Raw genomic sequence first — 25,946 nt, forward strand, 5'->3', positions numbered from 1 at the left:
GACATGTATCATCACCATACTGACATGTATCATCACCATACTGACATGTATCATCACCATACTGACATGAATCATCACCATACTGACATGAATCATCACCCTACTGACATGTATCATCACCATACTGACATGTATCATCACCATACTGACATGTATCATCACCATACTGACATGAATCATCACCATACTGACATATATCATCACCCTACTGACATATATCATCACCCTACTGACATGTATCATCACCCTACTGACATGTATCATCACCCTACTGACATGTATCATCACCCTACTGACATGTATCATCACTCTACTGACATGTATCATCACCCTACTGACATGTATCATCACCCTACTGACATGTATCATCACCCTACTGACATGTATCATCACCCTACTGACATGTATCATCACCCTACTGACATGTATCATCACCCTACTGACATGTATCATCACCCTACTGACATGTATCATCACCCTACTGACATGTATCATCACCATACTGACATGTATCATCACCCTACTGACATGTGGATTCTACATGTATCATCACCATACTGACATGTATCATCACCATACTGACATGTGGATTCTACATGTATCATCACCATACTGACATGTATCATCACCCTACTGACATGTATCATCACCCTACTGACATGTATCATCACTCTACTGACATGTATCATCACCCTACTGACATGTATCATCACCCTACTGACATGAATCATCACCCTACTGACATGTATCATCACCCTACTGACATGTATCATCACCCTACTGACATGTATCATCACCCTACTGACATGTATCATCACCATACTGACATGAATCATATCCATACTGACATGAATCATCACCATACCGACATGTATCATCACCATACCGACATGTATCATCACCATACCGACATATATCATCACCCTACTGACATGTATCATCACCCTACTGACATGTATCATCACCATACTGACATGTATCATCACCCTACTGACATGTGGATTCTACATGTATCATCACCATACTGACATGTATCATCACCCTACTGACATGTATCATCACCCTACTGACATGTATCATCACCCTACTGACATGTATCATCACCCTACTGACATGTATCATCACCCTACTGACATGTATCATCACCCTACTGACATGTATCATCACCCTACTGACATGTATCATCACTCTACTGACATGTATCATCACTCTACTGACATGTATCATCACCCTACTGACATGTATCATCACCCTACTGACATGTATCATCACCCTACTGACATGTATCATCACCCTACTGACATGTATCATCACCCTACTGACATGTATCATCACCCTACTGACATGTATCATCACCATACTGACATGTATCATCACCATACTGACATGTATCATCACCATACTGACATGAATCATCACCATACTGACATGAATCATCACCCTACTGACATGTATCATCACCATACTGACATGTATCATCACCATACTGACATGTATCATCACCATACTGACATGAATCATCACCATACTGACATATATCATCACCCTACTGACATATATCATCACCCTACTGACATGTATCATCACCCTACTGACATGTATCATCACCCTACTGACATGTATCATCACCCTACTGACATGTATCATCACTCTACTGACATGTATCATCACCCTACTGACATGTATCATCACCCTACTGACATGTATCATCACCCTACTGACATGTATCATCACCCTACTGACATGTATCATCACCCTACTGACATGTATCATCACCCTACTGACATGTATCATCACCCTACTGACATGTATCATCACCATACTGACATGTATCATCACCCTACTGACATGTGGATTCTACATGTATCATCACCATACTGACATGTATCATCACCATACTGACATGTATCATCACCATACTGACATGTGGATTCTACATGTATCATCACCATACTGACATGTATCATCACCCTACTGACATGTATCATCACCCTACTGACATGTATCATCACCCTACTGACATGTATCATCACCCTACTGACATGTATCATCACCCTACTGACATGTATCATCACCCTACTGACATGTATCATCACCCTACTGACATGTATCATCACCCTACTGACATGTATCATCACCCTACTGACATGTATCATCACCCTACTGACATGTATCATCACCATACTGACATGTATCATCACCCTACTGACATGTATCATCACCATACTGACATGTATCATCACCATACTGACATGTATCATCACCATACTGACATGAATCATCACCATACTGACATATATCATCACCCTACTGACATATATCATCACCCTACTGACATGTATCATCACCCTACTGACATGTATCATCACCCTACTGACATGTATCATCACCCTACTGACATGTATCATCACCCTACTGACATGTATCATCACCCTACTGACATGTATCATCACCCTACTGACATGTATCATCACTCTACTGACATGTATCATCACCCTACTGACATGTATCATCACCCTACTGACATGTATCATCACCCTACTGACATGTATCATCACCCTACTGACATGTATCATCACCCTACTGACATGTATCATCACCCTACTGACATGTATCATCACCCTACTGACATGGATCATCACCATACTGACATGTATCATCAACCTACTGACATGAATCATCACCATACTGACATGAATCATCACCATACTGACATGTATCATCACCCTACTGACATGAATCATCACCATACTGACATGTATCATCACCCTACTGACATGGATCATCACCATACTGACATGTATCATCACCCTACTGACATGTATCATCACCCTACTGACATGTATCATCACCCTACTGACATGTATCATCACCCTACTGACATGTATCATCACCCTACTGACATGTATCATCACCCTACTGACATGTATCATCACCCTACTGACATGAATCATCACCCTACTGACATGAATCATCACCCTACTGACATGTATCATCACCCTACTGACATGTATCAACACCATACTGACATGAATCATCACCCTACTGACATGAATCATCACCCTACTGACATGTATCATCACCCTACTGACATGTATCATCACCATACTGACATGTATCATCACCCTACTGACATGAATCATCACCCTACTGACATGTATCATCACCCTACTGACATGAATCATCACCCTACTGACATGTGGATTCTCACGATTCTACGTGTGATTCGTCTACTGTATAGATGTTATATTAAATATTACCTGTGTGTTAGAGGCCTGTATATCTATGGACACCCCCCTCATCACTACTGTATAGATGTTATAATGAGGTTATACTAAACCTGTGGGTCTCCAGGCTTTATGAGAGAGCTGGGCCCCTCATCACTACTGTATAGATGTTATAATGAGGTTATACTAAACCCTGTGGGTCTCCAGGCTTTATGAGAGAGCTGGGCCCCTCATCACTACTGTATAGATGTTATAATGAGGTTATACTAAACCCTGTGGGTCTCCAGGCTTTATGAGAGAGCTGGGCCCCATCACTACTGTATAGATGTTATAATGAGGTTATACTAAACCTGTGGGTCTCCAGGCTTTATGAGAGAGCTGGGCCCCTCATCACTACTGTATAGATGTTATAATGAGGTTATACTAAACCCTGTGGGTCTCCAGGCTTTATGAGAGAGCTGGGCCCCATCACTACTGTATAGATGTTATAATGAGGTTATACTAAACCCTGTGGGTCTCCAGGCTTTATGAGAGAGCTGGGCCGGGTCACTACTGTATAGATGTTATAATGAGGTTATACTAAACCCTGTGGGTCTCCAGGCTTTATGAGAGAGCTGGGCCCCATCACTACTGTATAGATGTTATAATGAGGTTATACTAAACCTGTGGGTCTCCAGGCTTCATGAGAGAGCTGGGCCGGGTCAGCTCGACGAGCAGCTCTGCTACGTTAGTGACGTCCACCTCGGCCAGCGGAGACGTAGCCGGAGCATTCAGCAGGGTCTGGAGGGTGGGCAGGAAACACTCCTCCACACACTCCTGGTGGGCCCTGAACACACACACACACAGTCAGTAAACACACTCCTGGTGGGCCCTGAACACACACACAGTCAGTAAACACACTCCTGGTGGGCCCTGAACACACACACACACACACACAGTCAGTAAACACACTCCTGGTGGGCCCTGAACACACACACACACACACACAGTCAGTAAACACACTCCTGGTGGGCCCTGAACACACACACAGTCAGTAAACACACTCCTGGTGGACCCTGAACACACACACAGTCAGTAAACACACTCCTGTTGGGCCCTGAACACACACACAGTCAGTAAACACACTCCTGGTGGGCCCTGAACACACACACAGTCAGTAAACACACTCCTGGTGGGCCCTGAACACACACACAGTCAGTAAACACACTCCTGGTGGGCCCTGAACACACACAGTCAGTAAACACACACACACAGTCAGTAAACACACTCCTGGTGGGCCCTGAACACACACACAGTCAGTAAACACACTCCTGGTGGCCCTGAACACACACACAGTCAGTAAACACACTCCTGGTGGGCCCTGAACACACACACAGTCAGTAAACACACTCCTGGTGGGCCCTGAACACACACACAGTCAGTAAACACACTCCTGGTGGGCCCTGAACACACACACAGTCAGTAAACACACTCCTGGTGGGCCCTGAACACACACACACACAGTCAGTAAACACACTCCTGGTGGGCCCTGAACACACACACAGTCAGTAAACACACTCCTGGTGGGCCCTGAACACACACACACACACACACACAGTCAGTAAACACACTCCTGGTGGGCCCTGAACACACACACACACACACACAGTCAGTAAACACACTCCTGGTGGGCCCTGAACACACACACAGTCAGTAAACACACTCCTGTTGGGCCCTGAACACACACACAGTCAGTAAACACACTCCTGGTGGGCCCTGAACACACACACAGTCAGTAAACACACTCCTGGTGGGCCCTGAACACACACACAGTCAGTAAACACACTCCTGGTGGGCCCTGAACACACACAGTCAGTAAACACACACACACAGTCAGTAAACACACTCCTGGTGGGCCCTGAACACACACACAGTCAGTAAACACACTCCTGGTGGCCCTGAACACACACACAGTCAGTAAACACACTCCTGGTGGGCCCTGAACACACACACAGTCAGTAAACACACTCCTGGTGGGCCCTGAACACACACACAGTCAGTAAACACACTCCTGGTGGGCCCTGAACACACACACAGTCAGTAAACACACTCCTGGTGGGCCCTGAACACACACACAGTCAGTAAACACACTCCTGGTGGACCCTGAACACACACACAGTCAGTAAACACACTCCTGGTGGGCCCTGAACACACACACAGTCAGTAAACACACACCTGGTGGATTCATGTAGTAACCAAAACAGTGTTAAACAAATCAAAATATATTTTATGTTTGAGATTCTTCAAAGTAGCCACTCTTTGCCTTGATGACAGCTTTGCACATTCTTGGCATTCTCTCAACCAGCTTTATGAGGTAGTCACCTGGAATGCATTTCAATTAACAGGTGTGCCTTCTTAAAAAGTTAATTTGTGGAATTTCTTTCCTTCTTCATGCGTTTGAGCCAATCAGTTGTGTTGTGACAAAGTAGGGGTGGCATACAGAAGATAGCCCTATCTGGTAAAAGACCAAGTCCATACTATGGCAAGAACAGCTCAAATAAGCGAAGAGAAACAACAGCCCATCATTATTTTAACACATGAATATCAGTCAATCCGGAAAATGTCAAGAACTTTTAAAGTTTCTTCAAGTGCAGTCGCAAAAACCATCAAGCGCTATGATGAAACTGGCTTTCATGAGGACCGCCACAGGAAAGGAAGACCCAGAGTTACCTCTGCTGCCGAGGATAAGTTTATCAGAGTTACCAGCCTCAGACTGCAGCCCAAATAAAAGCTTCACAGAGTTCAAGTAACAGACACATCTCAACATCAACTGTTCAGAGGAGACTGTGTGAATCAGGCTTTCATGGTTGAATTGCTGCAAACAAACCACTACTAAAGGACACCAATAAGAAGAAGAGACTTGCTTGGGCCAAGAAACAGCGAGCAGTGGACGTTAGACCGGTGGAAATCTGTCCTTTGGTCTGATGAGTCCAAATTGGAGATTTTTGTGAGACGCAGAGTAGACGAACGGATGATCTCTGCATGTGTGGTTCTCTGTCGGACCGCAGAGTGAAGGAAAAGCAGCCAACAAGTGCTCAGCATATGTGGGAACTCCTTCAAGACTGTTGGAAAAGCATTCCAGGTGAAGCTGGTTGAGAGAATGCCAAGCGTGGCTACTTTGAAGAATCTAAAATATATTTTGATTTGTTTAACACTTTTTTGTTTCCTACATGATTCCATATGTGTTATTTCATAGTTTTGACGTCTTCACTATTATTCTACAATGTAGAAAATAGTAAAAATATATAAAAACCCTGGAATGAGTAGGTGTGTCCAAACGTTTGACTGGTACTGTACATGTAGTATATCCAGGGGTCAGAGAATATCCACAGTGTATCTAACGGGTCAGAGTATATCCACAGTGTAGCTAGGGGTCAGAGTATTTCCACAGTGTATCTAGGGGTCAGAGTATATCCACAGTGTAGCTAGGGGTCAGAGTATATCCACAGTGTAGCTAGGGGTCAGAGTATATCCACAGTGTATCTAGGGGGCAGAGTGTATCTAGGGGTCAGTATATCCACAGTGTATCTAGGGGTCAGAGTATATCTAGGGGTCAGAGTATATCCACAGTGTATCTAGGGGTCAGAGTATATCCACAGTGTATCTAGGGGTCAGAGTATATCCACAGTGTATCTAGGGGTCAGAGTATATCCACAGTGTATCTAGGGGTCAGAGTATATCCACAGTGTATCTAGGGGTCAGAGTATATCCACAGTGTATCTAGGGGTCAGAGTATATCCACAGTGTATCTAGGGGTCAGAGTATATCCACAGTGTATCTAGGGGTCAGAGTATATCCACAGTGTATCTAGGGGTCAGAGTATATCCACAGTGTATCTAGGGGTCAGAGTATATCCACAGTGTATCTAGGGGTCAGAGTATATCCACAGTGTATCTAGGGGTCAGAGTATATCCACAGTGTATCTAGGGGTCAGAGTATATCCACAGTGTATCTAGGGGTCAGAGTATATCCACAGTGTATCTAGGGGTCAGAGTATATCCACAGTGTATCTAGGGGTCAGAGTGTATCTAGGGGTCAGAGTATATCCACAGTGTATCTAGGGGTCAGAGTATATCCACAGTGTATCTAGGGGTCAGAGTGTATCTAGGGGTCAGAGTATATCCACAGTGTATCTAGGGGTCAGAGTGTATCTACAGTGTATCTAGGGGTCAGAGTATATCCACAGTGTATCTATGGGTCAGAGTATATCCACAGTGTATCTAGGGGTCAGAGTATATCCACAGTGTATCTAGGGGTCAGAGTGTATCTAGGGGTCAGAGTATATCCACAGTGTATCTAGGGGTCAGAGTATATCCACAGTGTATCTAGGGGTCAGAGTGTATCTAGGGGTCAGAGTATATCCACAGTGTATCTAGGGGTCAGAGTGTATCTAGGGGTCAGAGTATATCCACAGTGTATCTAGGGGTCAGAGTATATCTACAGTATATCTAGGGGTCAGAGTGTATCCACAGTGTATCTAGGGGTCAGAGTATATCCACAGTGTATCTAGGGGTCAGAGTGTATCTAGGGGTCAGAGTATATCCACAGTGTATCTAGGGGTCAGAGTATATCCACAGTGTATCTAGGGGTCAGAGTATATCCACAGTGTATCTAGGGGTCAGAGTATATCCACAGTGTATCTAGGGGTCAGAGTATATCCACAGTGTATCTAGGGGTCAGAGTGTATCCACAGTGTATCTAGGGGTCAGAGTGTATCCACAGTGTATCTAGGGGTCAGAGTGTATCCACAGTGTATCTAGGGGTCAGAGTATATCCACAGTGTATCTAGGGGTCAGAGTATATCCACAGTGTATCTAGGGGTCAGAGTATATCCACAGTGTATCTAGGGGTCAGAGTATATCCACAGTGTATCTAGGGGTCAGAGTATATCCACAGTGTATCTAGGGGTCAGAGTATATCCACAGTGTATCTAGGGGTCAGAGTATATCCACAGTGTATCTAGGGGTCAGAGTATATCCACAGTGTATCTAGGGGTCAGAGTATATCCACAGTGTATCTAGGGGTCAGAGTATATCCACAGTGTATCTAGGGGTCAGAGTATATCCACAGTGTATCTAGGGGTCAGAGTATATCCACAGTGTATCTAGGGGTCAGAGTATATCCACAGTGTATCTATGGGTCAGAGTATATCCACAGTGTATCTATGGGTCAGAGTATATACACAGTGTATCTAGGGGTCAGAGTATATCCACAGTGTATCTAGGGGTCAGAGTGTATCTAGGGGTCAGAGTATATCTAGGGGTCAGAGTATATCCACAGTGTATCTAGAGGTCAGAGTATATCCACAGTGTATCTAGGGGTCAGTATATCCACAGTGTATCTAGGGGTCAGAGTATATCCACAGTGTATCTAGGGGTCAGAGTATATCCACAGTGTATCTAGGGGTCAGAGTATATCCACAGTGTATCTAGGGGTCAGAGTGTATCCACAGTGTATCTAGGGGTCAGTATATCCACAGTGTATCTAGGGGTCAGAGTGTATCTAGGGGTCAGAGTATATCCACAGTGTATCTAGGGGTCAGAGTATATCCACAGTGTATCTAGGGGTCAGAGTATATCCACAGTGTATCTAGGGGTCAGAGTATATCCACAGTGTATCTAGGGGTCAGAGTATATCCACAGTGTATCTAGGGGTCAGAGTATATCCACAGTGTATCTATGGGTCAGAGTATATACACAGTGTATCTAGGGGTCAGAGTATATCTAGGGGTCAGAGTATATCCACAGTGTATCTAGGGGTCAGAGTATATCCACAGTGTATCTAGGGGTCAGAGTATATCCACAGTGTATCTAGGGGTCAGAGTATATCCACAGTGTATCTAGGGGTCAGAGTATATCCACAGTGTATCTAGGGGTCAGAGTATATCCACAGTGTATCTAGGGGTCAGAGTATATCCACAGTGTATCTAGGGGTCAGAGTATATCCACAGTGTATCTAGGGGTCAGAGTATATCCACAGTGTATCTAGGGGTCAGAGTATATCCACAGTGTATCTAGGGGTCAGAGTATATCCACAGTGTATCTAGGGGTCAGAGTATATCCACAGTGTATCTAGGGGTCAGAGTATATCCACAGTGTATCTAGGGGTCAGAGTATATCCACAGTGTATCTAGGGGTCAGAGTATATCCACAGTGTATCTAGGGGTCAGAGTATATCCACAGTGTATCTAGGGGTCAGAGTATATCCACAGTGTATCTAGGGGTCAGAGTATATCCACAGTGTATCTAGGGGTCAGAGTATATCCACAGTGTATCTAGGGGTCAGAGTATATCCACAGTGTATCTAGGGGTCAGAGTATATCCACAGTGTATCTAGGGGTCAGAGTATATCCACAGTGTATCTAGGGGTCAGAGTATATCCACAGTGTATCTAGGGGTCAGAGTATATCCACAGTGTATCTAGGGGTCAGAGTATATCCACAGTGTATCTAGGGGTCAGAGTATATCCACAGTGTATCTAGGGGTCAGAGTATATCCACAGTGTATCTAGGGGTCAGAGTATATCCACAGTGTATCTAGGGGTCAGAGTATATCCACAGTGTATCCAGGGGTGTGTCGTACCTGCTCTCCCGGGCGTACAGCTGGAAGAACACTCCGAGGCAGTGGCGTAGTCTGGTGTCGTCCTCGGTGACGGGGTTGTACCATAGCAACACCAATCGGGAGAGGAGCTTGGCGCTGGAGATCCGCCCGGAATACATCAGCTTGGCCAGACCCTCCGCTGTCTCGGTACGCAGCTCAGACACCTGCACACACACACACACATACCGAATCATACACACACACACAGAATCACACACACACCGAATCACACACACACACACACCGAATCATACACACACACACCGAATCATACACACACACACCGAATCATACACACACACACCGAATCATAAACACACACACACACCGAATCATAAACACACACACACACCGAATCATAAACACACACACACCGAATCATAAATACACACACACACACAAACCGAATCATAAGCACACACACACCGAATCATAAATACACACAGTGTGTCTTCCCAATACATTTTAAAATTGTCCAACAACTTCACACAGCTGCATCCACACACACACACACATTTTCTAACACACACCTCGCTGTCCAGGAAGTCAGACAGCATCAACAGGATGGACTGAGCGGTGCTGCTCCCCTCCTCCGGCTCCTCCCCAGTCTCCTGGTCTTCCTGGTTGGCTGGCGAATGGGAGGGCTGTGCTGTCACGGGGGCGGGGCGTTCAGCCAGCATTGTGAAGCCGTAGAGCAGCAGCAGGTCGATGACGGACCTCAGAGCACTGATACGGATCTTAACCTCATCTAGCTGGGCGATCTACAGAGAGACAGACAATACCTCATCTAGCTGGGCTATCTACAGAGACCGATGCTGACCTCATCTAGCTGGGCGATCTACAGAGAGACAGACAATACCTCATCTAGCTGGGCTATCTACAGAGACCGATACTGACCTCATCTAGCTGGGCTATCTACAGAGACCGATGCTGACCTCATCTAGCTGGGCGATCTACAGAGACCGATGCTGACCTCATCTAGCTGGGCGATCTACAGAGAGACAGACAATACCTCATCTAGCTGGGCTATCTACAGAGACCGATACTGACCTCATCTAGCTGGGCTATCTACAGAGACCGATACTGACCTCATCTAGCTGGGCTATCTACAGAGACCGATGCTGACCTCATCTAGCTGGGCTATCTACAGAGACCGATGCTGACCTCATCTAGCTGGGCTATCTACAGAGACAGAGGGTCTATACCTCATCTAGCTGGGCTATCTACAGAGACCGATACTGACCTCATCTAGCTGGGCTATCTACAGAGACCGATACTGACCTCATCTAGCTGGGCGATCTACAGAGACCGATGCTGACCTCATCTAGCTGGGCGATCTACAGAGACCGATGCTGACCTCATCTAGCTGGGCTATCTACAGAGACAGAGGGTCTATACCTCATCTAGCTGGGCTATCTACAGAGACCGATGCTGACCTCATCTAGCTGGGCGATCTACAGAGACCGATACTGACCTCATCTAGCTGGGCTATCTACAGAGACAGAGGGTCTATACCTCATCTAGCTGGGCTATCTACAGAGACCGATGCTGACCTCATCTAGCTGGGCGATCTACAGAGACCGATACTGACCTCATCTAGCTGGGCTATCTACAGAGACCGATACTGACCTCATCTAGCTGGGCTATCTACAGAGACCGATGCTGACCTCATCTAGCTGGGCTATCTACAGAGACCGATACTGACCTCATCTAGCTGGGCTATCTACAGAGACCGATGCTGACCTCATCTAGCTGGGCTATCTACAGAGACCGATACTGACCTCATCTAGCTGGGCTATCTACAGAGAGACAGACAATACCTCATCTAGCTGGGCTATCTACAGAGACAGAGGGTCTATACCTCATCTAGCTGGGCGATCTACAGAGAGACAGACAATACCTCATCTAGCTGGGCTATCTACAGAGACAGAGGGTCTATACCTCATCTAGCTGGGCGATCTACAGAGAGACAGACAATACCTCATCTAGCTGGGCTATCTACAGAGACCGATGCTGACCTCATCTAGCTGGGCTATCTACAGAGACCGATACTGACCTCATCTAGCTGGGCTATCTACAGAGACCGATACTGACCTCATCTAGCTGGGCTATCTACAGAGACCGATGCTGACCTCATCTAGCTGGGCTATCTACAGAGACCGATGCTGACCTCATCTAGCTGGGCTATCTACAGAGACAGAGGGTCTATACCTCATCTAGCTGGGCTATCTACAGAGACAGAGGGTCTATACCTCATCTAGCTGGGCAATCTACAGAGACCGATGCTGACCTCATCTAGCTGGGCTATCTACAGAGACCGATACTGACCTCATCTAGCTGGGCTATCTACAGAGACCGATGCTGACCTCATCTAGCTGGGCTATCTACAGAGACCGATGCTGACCTCATCTAGCTGGGCTATCTACAGAGACCGATGCTGACCTCATCTAGCTGGGCTATCTACAGAGACCGATACTGACCTCATCTAGCTGGGCTATCTACAGAGACCGATACTAACCTCATCTAGCTGGGCTATCTACAGAGACCGATGCTGACCTCATCTAGCTGGGCTATCTACAGAGACCGATGCTGACCTCATCTAGCTGGGCTATCTACAGAGACCGATGCTGACCTCATCTAGCTGGGCTATCTACAGAGACCGATGCTGACCTCATCTAGCTGGGCTATCTACAGAGACCGATGCTGACCTCATCTAGCTGGGCTATCTACAGAGACCGATGCTGACCTCATCTAGCTGGGCTATCTACAGAGACCGATGCTGACCTCATCTAGCTGGGCGATCTACAGAGAGACACAGAGGGTCTATACCTCATCTAGCTGGGCTATCTACAGAGACCGATACTGACCTCATCTAGCTGGGCTATCTACAGAGACCGATACTGACCTCATCTAGCTGGGCTATCTACAGAGACAGAGGGTCTATACCTCATCTAGCTGGGCTATCTACAGAGACCGATGCTGACCTCATCTAGCTGGGCTATCTACAGAGACCGATGCTGACCTCATCTAGCTGGGCTATCTACAGAGACCGATACTGACCTCATCTAGCTGGGCTATCTACAGAGACAGAGACCGATACTGACCTCATCTAGCTGGGCTATCTACAGAGACAGAGACCGATACTGACCTCATCTAGCTGGGCTATCTACAGAGACAGAGACCGATACTGACCTCATCTAGCTGGGCTATCTACAGAGACCGATACTGACCTCATCTAGCTGGGCGATCTACAGAGACCGAGGGTTATTATTGTAGGTACCTGCAGCAGCAGCACCAGATGTGTGTTGACCAGGTCTTTGCTGTGCAGAGCACAGGTCCCCAAACACACGACTGCCATGTTCCTCACCGCTGGCTGGGCGTTGGATATACTGGGAAGGATCTGACAGGAGGGAGGGAGGAGGAGGAGGAGAGGGGAGGGAGGTAGGGAGGGAGGGAGAGGGAGGGAGGGAGGGGGAGGAAGGGAGGGAGGGAGGGAGAGGGAGGGGGAGGGAGGGAGGGAGGGAGGGAGGGAGGGAGGGAGGAAGAGAGGGAGGGAGGAAGAGAGGGAGGGAGGAGACGGGGAGGTAGGGAGGGAGGGAGGGAGGGAGGGAGGAGAGGGAGGGAGGGAGGGAGGGAGGGAGGGAGGGAGGGAGGGAGGGAGGGAGGGAGGGGGAGGGAGGGAGGGAGGGAGGGAGGGAGGGAGGAAGGGAGGGAGGGAGGGAGGGAGGGAGGAAGAGAGGGAGGAAGAGAGGGAGGGAGGAGACGGGGAGGGAGGGAGGGAGGGAGGGAGGGAGGGAGGGAGGGAGGGAGGGAGGGAGGGAGGGAGGGAGGGAGGGAGGGAGGGAGGGAGGGAGGGAGGGAGGGAGGGAGGGAGGGAGGGAGGGAGGGAGGGAGGGAGGGAGGGAGGGAGGGAGGGAGGGAGGGGACGGGGAGGGAGGGGGAGGAGTAGAGGGGGAAGGAAGAAGGAGGGAGGAGAAGAGGGAGATCTGTTAACTTATTTGGGCTTTTACAGGAATTTGTCTGGCATTCAAGAGTTAACAAATAACATTAAACCATCAACATGATATAGAAAAATATAGAAAAACACACAGCTAAACAAACAAGCTCATGGTGGGTCCTATACGTTAGATTAGACAGTATAGTACCAGAGAGGAGAGGATAGCTGACATGGTGGGTCCTATACGTTAGATTAGACAGTATAGTACCAGAGAGGAGAGGATAGCTGACATGGTGGGTCCTATACGTTAGATTAGACAGTATAGTACCAGAGAGGAGAGGATAGCTGACATGGTGGGTCCTATACGTTAGATTAGACAGTATAGTACCAGAGAGGAGAGGATGGCTGACATGGTGGGTCCTATACGTTAGATTAGACAGTATAGTACCAGAGAGGAGAGGATAGCTGACATGGTGGGTCCTATACGTTAGATTAGACAGTATAGTACCAGAGAGGAGAGGATAGCTGACATGGTGGGTCCTATACGTTAGATTAGACAGTATAGTACCAGAGAGGAGAGGATAGCTGACATGGTGGGTCCTATACGTTAGATTAGACAGTATAGTACCAGAGAGGAGAGGATAGCTGACATGGTGGGTCCTATACGTTAGATTAGACAGTATAGTACCAGAGAGGAGAGGATAGCTGACATGGTGGGTCCTATACGTTAGATTAGACAGTATAGTACCAGAGAGGAGAGGATAGCTGACATGGTGGGTCCTATACGTTAGATTAGACAGTATAGTACCAGAGAGGAGAGGGTGGCTGACATGGTGGGTCCTATACGTTAGATTAGACAGTATAGTACCAGAGAGGAGAGGATAGCTGACATGGTGGGTCCTATACGTTAGATTAGACAGTATAGTACCAGAGAGGAGAGGATAGCTGACATGGTGGGTCCTATACGTTAGATTAGACAGTATAGTACCAGAGAGGATAGCTGACATGGTGGGTCCTATACGTTAGATTAGACAGTATAGTACCAGAGAGGATAGCTGACATGGTGGGTCCTATACGTTAGATTAGACAGTATAGTACCAGAGAGGATAGCTGACATGGTGGGTCCTATACGTTAGATTAGACAGTATAGTACCAGAGAGGAGAGGATAGCTGACATGGTGGGTCCTATACGTTAGATTAGACAGTATAGTACCAGAGAGGAGAGGATAGCTGACATGGTGGGTCCTATACGTTAGATTAGACAGTATAGTACCAGAGAGGAGAGGATAGCTGACATGGTGGGTCCTATACGTTAGATTAGACAGTATAGTACCAGAGAGGAGAGGATAGCTGACATGGTGGGTCCTATACGTTAGATTAGACAGTATAGTACCAGAGAGGAGAGGATAGCTGACATGGTGGGTCCTATACGTTAGATTAGACAGTATAGTACCAGAGAGGAGAGGATGGCTGACATGGTGGGTCCTATACGTTAGATTAGACAGTATAGTACCAGAGAGGAGAGGATAGCTGACATGGTGGGTCCTATACGTTAGATTAGACAGTATAGTACCAGAGAGGAGAGGATGGCTGACATGGTGGGTCCTATACGTTAGATTAGACAGTATAGTACCAGAGAGGAGAGGATAGCTGACATGGTGGGTCCTATACGTTAGATTAGACAGTATAGTACCAGAGAGGAGAGGATAGCTGACATGGTGGGTCCTATACGTTAGATTAGACAGTATAGTACCAGAGAGGAGAGGATGGCTGACATGGTGGGTCCTATACGTTAGATTAGACAGTATAGTACCAGAGAGGAGAGGATGGCTGACATGGTGGGTCCTATACGTTAGATTAGACAGTATAGTACCAGAGAGGAGAGGATGGCTGACATGGTGGGTCCTATACGTTAGATTAGACAGTATAGTACCAGAGAGGAGAGGATAGCTGACATGGTGGGTCCTATACGTTAGATTAGACAGTATAGTACCAGAGAGGAGAGGATAGCTGACATGGTGGGTCCTATACGTTAGATTAGACAGTATAGTACCAGAGAGGAGAGGATAGCTGACATGGTGGGTCCTATACGTTAGATTAGACAGTATAGTACCAGAGAGGAGAGGATAGCTGACATGGTGGGTCCTATACGTTAGATTAGACAGTATAGTACCAGAGAGGAGAGGATAGCTGACATGGTGGGTCCTATACGTTAGATTAGACAGTATAGTACCAGAGAGGAGAGGATAGCTGACATGGTGGGTCCTATACGTTAGATTAGACAGTATAGTACCAGAGAGGAGAGGATGGCTGACATGGTGGGTCCTATACGTTAGATTAGACAGTATAGTACCAGAGAGGAGAGGATAGCTGACATGGTGGGTCCTATACGTTAGATTAGACAGTATAGTACCAGAGAGGAGAGGATAGCTGACATGGTGGGTCCTATACGTTAGATTAGACAGTATAGTACCAGAGAGGAGAGGATAGCTGACATGGTGGGTCCTATACGTTAGATTAGACAGTATAGTACCAGAGAGGAGAGGATAGCTGACATGGTGGGTCCTATACGTTAGATTAGACAGTATAGTACCAGAGAGGAGAGGATAGCTGACATGGTGGGTCCTATACGTTAGATTAGACAGTATAGTACCAGAGAGGAGAGGATAGCTGACATGGTGGGTCCTATACGTTAGATTAGACAGTATAGTACCAGAGAGGAGAGGATAGCTGACATGGTGGGTCCTATACGTTAGATTAGACAGTATAGTACCAGAGAGGAGAGGATAGCTGACATGGTGGGTCCTATACGTTACATTAGACAGTATAGTACCAGAGAGGAGAGGATAGCTGACATGGTGGGTCCTATACGTTAGATTAGACAGTATAGTACCAGAGAGGAGAGGATGGCTGACATGGTGGGTCCTATACGTTAGATTAGACAGTATAGTACCAGAGAGGATAGCTGACATGGTGGGTCCTATACGTTAGATTAGACAGTATAGTACCAGAGAGGAGAGGATAGCTGACATGGTGGGTCCTATACGTTAGATTAGACAGTATAGTACCAGAGAGGAGAGGATAGCTGACATGGTGGGTCCTATACGTTAGATTAGACAGTATAGTACCAGAGAGGAGAGGATAGCTGACATGGTGGGTCCTATACGTTAGATTAGACAGTATAGTACCAGAGAGGAGAGGATGGCTGACATGGTGGGTCCTATACGTTAGATTAGACAGTATAGTACCAGAGAGGATAGCTGACATGGTGGGTCCTATACGTTAGATTAGACAGTATAGTACCAGAGAGGAGAGGATAGCTGACATGGTGGGTCCTATACGTTAGATTAGACAGTATAGTACCAGAGAGGAGAGGATGGCTGACATGGTGGGTCCTATACGTTAGATTAGACAGTATAGTACCAGAGAGGAGAGGATAGCTGACATGGTGGGTCCTATACGTTAGATTAGACAGTATAGTACCAGAGAGGAGAGGATAGCTGACATGGTGGGTCCTATACGTTAGATTAGACAGTATAGTACCAGAGAGGAGAGGATAGCTGACATGGTGGGTCCTATACGTTAGATTAGACAGTATAGTACCAGAGAGGAGAGGATAGCTGACATGGTGGGTCCTATACGTTAGATTAGACAGTATAGTACCAGAGAGGAGAGGATAGCTGACATGGTGGGTCCTATACGTTACATTAGACAGTATAGTACCAGAGAGGAGAGGATAGCTGACATGGTGGGTCCTATACGTTAGATTAGACAGTATAGTACCAGAGAGGAGAGGATAGCTGACATGGTGGGTCCTATACGTTACATTAGACAGTATAGTACCAGAGAGGAGAGGATAGCTGACATGGTGGGTCCTATACGTTAGATTAGACAGTATAGTACCAGAGAGGAGAGGATAGCTGACATGGTGGGTCCTATACGTTAGATTAGACAGTATAGTACCAGAGAGGAGAGGATAGCTGACATGGTGGGTCCTATACGTTAGATTAGACAGTATAGTACCAGAGAGGAGAGGATAGCTGACATGGTGGGTCCTATACGTTAGATTAGACAGTATAGTACCAGAGAGGAGAGGATAGCTGACATGGTGGGTCCTATACGTTAGATTAGACAGTATAGTACCAGAGAGGAGAGGATAGCTGACATGGTGGGTCCTATACGTTACATTAGACAGTATAGTACCAGAGAGGAGAGGATAGCTGACATGGTGGGTCCTATACGTTAGATTAGACAGTATAGTACCAGAGAGGAGAGGATGGCTGACATGGTGGGTCCTATACGTTAGATTAGACAGTATAGTACCAGAGAGGATAGCTGACATGGTGGGTCCTATACGTTAGATTAGACAGTATAGTACCAGAGAGGAGAGGATAGCTGACATGGTGGGTCCTATACGTTAGATTAGACAGTATAGTACCAGAGAGGAGAGGATAGCTGACATGGTGGGTCCTATACGTTAGATTAGACAGTATAGTACCAGAGAGGAGAGGATAGCTGACATGGTGGGTCCTATACGTTAGATTAGACAGTATAGTACCAGAGAGGAGAGGATGGCTGACATGGTGGGTCCTATACGTTAGATTAGACAGTATAGTACCAGAGAGGATAGCTGACATGGTGGGTCCTATACGTTAGATTAGACAGTATAGTACCAGAGAGGAGAGGATAGCTGACATGGTGGGTCCTATACGTTAGATTAGACAGTATAGTACCAGAGAGGAGAGGATGGCTGACATGGTGGGTCCTATACGTTAGATTAGACAGTATAGTACCAGAGAGGAGAGGATAGCTGACATGGTGGGTCCTATACGTTAGATTAGACAGTATAGTACCAGAGAGGAGAGGATAGCTGACATGGTGGGTCCTATACGTTAGATTAGACAGTATAGTACCAGAGAGGAGAGGATAGCTGACATGGTGGGTCCTATACGTTAGATTAGACAGTATAGTACCAGAGAGGAGAGGATAGCTGACATGGTGGGTCCTATACGTTAGATTAGACAGTATAGTACCAGAGAGGAGAGGATAGCTGACATGGTGGGTCCTATACGTTACATTAGACAGTATAGTACCAGAGAGGAGAGGATAGCTGACATGGTGGGTCCTATACGTTAGATTAGACAGTATAGTACCAGAGAGGAGAGGATAGCTGACATGGTGGGTCCTATACGTTACATTAGACAGTATAGTACCAGAGAGGAGAGGATAGCTGACATGGTGGGTCCTATACGTTAGATTAGACAGTATAGTACCAGAGAGGAGAGGATAGCTGACATGGTGGGTCCTATACGTTAGATTAGACAGTATAGTACCAGAGAGGAGAGGATAGCTGACATGGTGGGTCCTATACGTTAGATTAGACAGTATAGTACCAGAGAGGAGAGGATAGCTGACATGGTGGGTCCTATACGTTAGATTAGACAGTATAGTACCAGAGAGGAGAGGATAGCTGACATGGTGGGTCCTATACGTTAGATTAGACAGTATAGTACCAGAGAGGAGAGGATAGCTGACATGGTGGGTCCTATACGTTAGATTAGACAGTATAGTACCAGAGAGGAGAGGATAGCTGACATGGTGGGTCCTATACGTTAGATTAGACAGTATAGTACCAGAGAGGAGAGGATAGCTGACATGGTGGGTCCTATACGTTAGATTAGACAGTATAGTACCAGAGAGGAGAGGATAGCTGACATGGTGGGTCCTATACGTTAGATTAGACAGTATAGTACCAGAGAGGAGAGGATAGCTGACATGGTGGATCCTATACGTTAGATTAGACAGTATAGTACCAGAGAGGAGAGGATGGCTGACATGGTGGGTCCTATACGTTAGATTAGACAGTATAGTACCAGAGAGGAGAGGATAGCTGACATGGTGGGTCCTATACGTTAGATTAGACAGTATAGTACCAGAGAGGAGAGGATAGCTGACATGGTGGGTCCTATACGTTAGATTAGACAGTATAGTACCAGAGAGGATAGCTGACATGGTGGGTCCTATACGTTAGATTAGACAGTATAGTACCAGAGAGGAGAGGATAGCTGACATGGTGGGTCCTATACGTTAGATTAGACAGTATAGTACCAGAGAGGAGAGGATGGCTGACATGGTGGGTCCTATACGTTACATTAGACAGTATAGTACCAGAGAGGAGAGGATAGCTGACATGGTGGGTCCTATACGTTAGATTAGACAGTATAGTACCAGAGAGGAGAGGATAGCTGACATGGTGGGTCCTATACGTTAGATTAGACAGTATAGTACCAGAGAGGAGAGGATAGCTGACATGGTGGGTCCTATACGTTAGATTAGACAGTATAGTACCAGAGAGGAGAGGATAGCTGACATGGTGGGTCCTATACGTTAGATTAGACAGTATAGTACCAGAGAGGAGAGGATAGCTGACATGGTGGGTCCTATACGTTAGATTAGACAGTATAGTACCAGAGAGGAGAGGATGGCTGACATGGTGGGTCCTATACGTTACATTAGACAGTATAGTACCAGAGAGGAGAGGATGGCTGACATGGTGGGTCCTATACGTTAGATTAGACAGTATAGTACCAGAGAGGAGAGGATGGCTGACATGGTGGGTCCTATACGTTACATTAGACAGTATAGTACCAGAGAGGAGAGGATGGCTGACATGGTGGGTCCTATACGTTAGATTAGACAGTATAGTACCAGAGAGGAGAGGATAGCTGACATGGTGGGTCCTATACGTTAGATTAGACAGTATAGTACCAGAGAGGAGAGGATAGCTGACATGGTGGGTCCTATACGTTAGATTAGACAGTATAGTACCAGAGAGGAGAGGATGGCTGACATGGTGGGTCCTATACGTTAGATTAGACAGTATAGTACCAGAGAGGAGAGGATAGCTGACATGGTGGGTCCTATACGTTAGATTAGACAGTATAGTACCAGAGAGGAGAGGATAGCTGACATGGTGGGTCCTATACGTTAGATTAGACAGTATAGTACCAGAGAGGAGAGGATAGCTGACATGGTGGGTCCTATACGTTAGATTAGACAGTATAGTACCAGAGAGGAGAGGATAGCTGACATGGTGGGTCCTATACGTTAGATTAGACAGTATAGTACCAGAGAGGAGAGGATGGCTGACATGGTGGGTCCTATACGTTAGATTAGACAGTATAGTACCAGAGAGGAGAGGATAGCTGACATGGTGGGTCCTATACGTTAGATTAGACAGTATAGTACCAGAGAGAGGATAGCTGACATGGTGGGTCCTATACGTTAGATTAGACAGTATAGTACCAGAGAGGAGAGGATAGCTGACATGGTGGGTCCTATACGTTAGATTAGACAGTATAGTACCAGAGAGGAGAGGATGGCTGACATGGTGGGTCCTATACGTTAGATTAGACAGTATAGTACCAGAGAGGAGAGGATGGCTGACATGGTGGGTCCGATCCTGGTCTTGATGTTCATCTGTTTCAGCAGCTCAACACACATGGTCAGACAGCGCAGTAGAGTCTCTGGGTCCGTCTGACAGAGAGAACACAGCGTTTACATATGGAGACAAGAACGCAAGGTGTGTGTACCTTCTCCGTGCGTGTCTCTGTCTCCTTGTCCTCCTGCTGTGTGTCTGTGGTGTGTGTGTGTGTCTGTGGTGTGTGGTGTGTGTGTGTGTGTGTCTGTCTGTGGTGTGTGTGTGTGTCTGTGGTGTGTGTACCTTCTCCGTGCGTGTCTCGGTCTCCTTGTCCTCCTGCTGTGTGTCTGTGTTCTCCTCCTGCAGTATGTCGTTCCTCCGGTTCTCCAGGTCAGTTATAGAGTCCTTCAGCTCTGCTGCTCTGTTGAACTCCTGGTTACTGATACACTCCTCTAAGGCCTGTTTAGCCTCTAGGATACCAACTTTCACCTCCGCTAGCTGGAAGGAGAGACGAGAGAGAGAGAGAGAGACGAGAGAGACAGAGACAGAGACAGAGACAGAGACAGAGAGACAGAGAGAGAGAGAGAGAGAGAGAGAGAGAGAAAGAGAGAGAAAGAGAGAGAAAGAGAGAGAAAGAGAGAGAAAGAGAGAGAGACAGAATACCTCATGATAAGCTATAGACCATATTATTTACCAACAGAGTTTATATCTGCTCTCCGGAGGTAGAATACCTCATGATAAGCTATAGACCATATTATTTACCAACAGAGTTTATATCTGCTCTCCGGAGGTAGAATACCTCATGATAAGCTATAGACCATATTATTTACCAACAGAGTTTATATCTGCTCTCCGGAGGTAGAATACCTCATGATAAGCTATAGACCATATTATTTACCAAGAGAGGTTATACAGTGGGGAGAACAAGTATTTGATACACTGCCGATTTTGCAGGTTTTCCTACTTACAAAGCATGTAGAGGTCTGTAATTATTATCATAGGTACACTTCAACTATGAGAGACGGAATCTAAAAAAAATCCAGAAAATCACATTGTATGATTTTTAAGTAATTAATTTGCATTTTATTGCATGACATAAGTATTTGATACATCAGAAAAGCAGAACTTAATATTTGGTACAGAAACCTTTGTTTGCAATTCCAGAGATCATACGTTTCCTGTAGTTCTTGACCAGGTTTGCACACACTGCAGCAGGGATTTTGGCCCACTCCTCCCTACAGATCTTCTCCAGATCCTTCAGGTTTCGGGGCTGTCGCTGGGCAATACGGACTTTCAGCTCCCTCCAAAGATTTTCTATTGGGTTCAGGTCTGGAGACTGGCTAGGCCACTCCAGGACCTTGAGATGCTTCTTACGGAGCCACTCCTTAGTTGCCATGGCTGTGTGCTTCGTGTCGTTGTCATGCTGGAAGACCCAGCCACGACCCATCTTCAATGCTCTTACTGAGGGAAGGAGGTTGTTGGCCAAGATCTCGCGATACATGGCCCCATCCATCCTCCCCTCAATACGGTGCAGTCGTCCTGTCCCCTTTGCAGAAAAGCATCCCCAAAGAATGATGTTTCCACCTCCATGCTTCACGGTTGGGATGGTGTTCTTGGGGTTGTACTCATACTTCTTCTTCCTCCAAACACGGCGAGTGGAGTTAGACCAAAAAGCTCTATTTTTGTCTCATCAGACCACATGACCTTCTCCCATTCCTCCTCTGGATCATCCAGATGGTCATTGGCAAACTTCAGACAGGCCTGGACATGCACTGGCTTAAGCAGGGGGACCTTGCGTGCGCTGCAGGATTTTAATCCATGACGGCGTAGTGTGTTACTAATGGTTTTCTTTGAGACTGTGGTCCCAGCTCTCTTCAGGTCATTGACCAGGTCCTGCCGTGTAGTTCTGGGCTGATCCCTCACCTTCCTCATGATCATTGATGCCCCACGAGGTGAAATCTTGCATGGAGCCCCAGACCGAGGGTGATTGACCGTCATCTTGAACTTCTTCCATTTTCTAATAATTGCGCCAACAGTTGTTTCCTTCTCACCAAGCTGCTTGCCTATTGTCCTGTAGCCCATCCCAGCCTTGTGCAGGTCTACAATTTTATCCCTGATGTCCTTACACAGCTCTCTGGTCTTGGCCATTGTGGAGAGGTTGGAATCTGTTTGATTGTGTGTGGACAGGTGTCTTTTATACAGGTAACGAGTTCAAACAGGTGCAGTTAATACAGGTAATGAGTGGAGAACAGGAGGGCTTCTTAAAGAAAAACTAACAGGTCTGTGAGAGCCGGAATTCTTACTGGTTGGTAGGTGATCAAATACTTATGTCATGCAATAAAATGCAAATTAATTATTTAAAAATCATACAATGTGATTTTCTGGATTTTTGTTTTAGATTCCGTCTCTCACAGTTGAAGTGTACCTATGATAAAAATTACAGACCTCTACATGCTTTGTAAGTAGGAAAACCTGCAAAATCGGCAGTGTATCAAATACTTGTTCTCCCCACTGTATCTGCTCTCCTGAGGTAGAATACCTCATGATAAGCTATAGACCATATTATTTACCTAGAGAGTTTATATCTGCTCTCCTGAGGTAGAATACCTCATGATAAGCTATAGACCATATTATTTACCAAGAGAGTTTATATCTGCTCTCCTGAGGTACAATACCTCATGATAATAATATTGTTTTGTTGGGAAGGGCTCCTAAGTCAGCATGTTACTCAACATCTGTTGTTTACCAAGCACCTGACTAATAACATTGGATTTGATTAGTCTCTAGGATACCAACCTTCACCTCTGCTAACTGGAAGGAGAGAGGGAGAGGTTTAAGGAGAGAGGGAAGAGGAGAGAGAGGTAGAGGATGGAAAGAGGGAGGGAGGATTAGATAGAGAATAAAGGAGAGAGGAGAGAGAGGTAGAGGATGGAAAGAGGGAGGGAGGATTAGATAGAGAATAAAGGAGAGAGGAGAGAGAGGTAGAGGATGGAAAGAGGGAGGGAGGATTAGATAGAGAATAAAGGAGAGAGAGAAGAGAGAGGTAGAGGATGGAAAGAGGGAGGATTAGAGAGAATAAAGGAGAGAGAAGAGAGAGGTAGAGGATGGAAAGAGGGAGGATTAGATAGAGAATAAAGGAGAGACACAGCAGAGTGATTACCTTAACTTGGGAGAGGTAAAGGAGAGGAGAGAGAAGAGAGAGGAGAGAGGATGGAAAGAGGGAGGATTAGATAGAGAATAAAGGAGAGAGAAGAGAGGGAGAGGGAAGAGGAGAGAGAGGTAGAGGATGGAAAGAGGGAGTATTAGAGAGAGAATAAAGGAGAGACACAGCAGAGTGATTACCTTAACTTGGGAGAGGTAAAGGAGAGGGAAGAGAGAGGTAGAGGACGGAAAGAGGGAGGATTAGAGAGAGAATAAAGGAGAGACACAGCAGAGCGATTACCTTAACTTGGGAGAGGTAAAGGAGAGGAGAGAGAAGAGAGAGGAGAGAGGATGGAAAGAGGGAGGATTAGAGAGAGAATAAAGGAGAGAGAAGAGAGAGGTAGAGGATGGAAAGAGGGAGGATTAGAGAGAGAATAAAGGAGAGACACAGCAGAGTGATTACCTTAACTTGTTTCCTGCGGTTCTCGTTCTCATCCAGCGGCTGTCTGACGACTACGATGGGCTCACGCACCTCCGAGATCGCCTCCGCCACCTGGCGCACACACACACCACACACACACACACCACACACACACACACCACACACACACACACACCCACACCCACACCCACACAGGTTAACACTTTCACTACACCTTTATCTATTGTGAGAATGTGTTGAACCTGCAGTCTGAGTGAGTCTGTGGTCGTCAGATATTAGGGAAGTGCTCGACTCGGGCAGCAGTTTACCGGAGCTAAGTACCTAAACTTATTTTGTTTTCCCCTTTATTTAACCAGGTAGGCCAGTTGAGAACAAGTTCTCATTTACAACTGTGACCTGGCCAAGATAAAGCAAAGCAGTTCGACACAAACAACAACACAGAGTTACACATGGAGTAAACAAACAGTCAATAATACAGGAGAAACGTCTATATACAGTGAGGGCAAATGAGGTAAGATTAGGGAGGTAAGGCAATAGGCCGTAGTGGGAAAATAACTACAATTTAGCATTTAAACACTGGAGTGATAAATGTGCAGAAGATGAATGTGCAAGTAGAGATACTGGGGTGCGAAAGGAGAAAAAAACAATATGGGGATGAGGTAGTTGGATGGGCTGTTTAGAGATGGGCTGTGTACAGGTGCAATGATCTGTAATCTGCTCTGACAGCTGATGCTTAAAGTCAGTGAGGGAGACTTTAAAATGGTTTTACTGCTACAACTCCTGTTACTCCTATAGGATATCAGCTCAAAGGTACTGTGGAGCTCCGCCCCCTAAATATAAACAGCACCAGCACCCAGAAAGAGTACCGGTACCCATTTCAGTCCAATTCAAGCACTGTATTAGGGTCAGTAGTTTCTCTGTAGTGTGTGTGTGTGTGTGTGTGTGTGTGTGTGTGTGTAACCTACGGTCTGAGTGCGTCTGTGGTCGTCAGGTATCAGGGTCAGTAGTTTCTCCGTCAGCAGAGAGACCAGAGAGGCAGGAGTCTGATGTAGGACCAGCATCTCCTGTAACACAGCCACCACACGCTTCCTACACACACACACACACACACACACACACACACACACACACACACACACAC

The 25,946-nt window shown here is 46.3% G+C and overlaps 1 protein-coding gene across 8 annotated transcripts in view; it reads right to left on the bottom strand.

Moving 5' to 3' along the window:
• Positions 1–25,946, bottom strand: part of ncapg (non-SMC condensin I complex, subunit G) — a 77,812-nt gene that overhangs the window by 22,432 nt on the left and 29,434 nt on the right. For all 8 annotated transcript variants that reach the window (XM_071408469.1, XM_071408468.1, XM_071408473.1 and 5 more), the window contains 8 exons: positions 25,771–25,894; positions 24,827–24,916; positions 21,526–21,720; positions 21,228–21,338; positions 13,146–13,265; positions 10,396–10,626; positions 9,848–10,029; positions 3,891–4,053 (listed from right to left, as the gene is read on the bottom strand). In XM_071408469.1, coding sequence (XP_071264570.1) covers positions 3,891–4,053; positions 9,848–10,029; positions 10,396–10,626; positions 13,146–13,265; positions 21,228–21,338; positions 21,526–21,720; positions 24,827–24,916; positions 25,771–25,894 — 1,216 coding nt within the window. The remainder of the gene's footprint in view (positions 1–3,890; positions 4,054–9,847; positions 10,030–10,395; positions 10,627–13,145; positions 13,266–21,227; positions 21,339–21,525; positions 21,721–24,826; positions 24,917–25,770; positions 25,895–25,946) is intronic.

Source organism: Salvelinus alpinus, chromosome 6, assembly GCF_045679555.1.
Source record: "Salvelinus alpinus chromosome 6, SLU_Salpinus.1, whole genome shotgun sequence".
Lineage (NCBI taxonomy): Eukaryota > Metazoa > Chordata > Actinopteri > Salmoniformes > Salmonidae > Salvelinus > Salvelinus alpinus.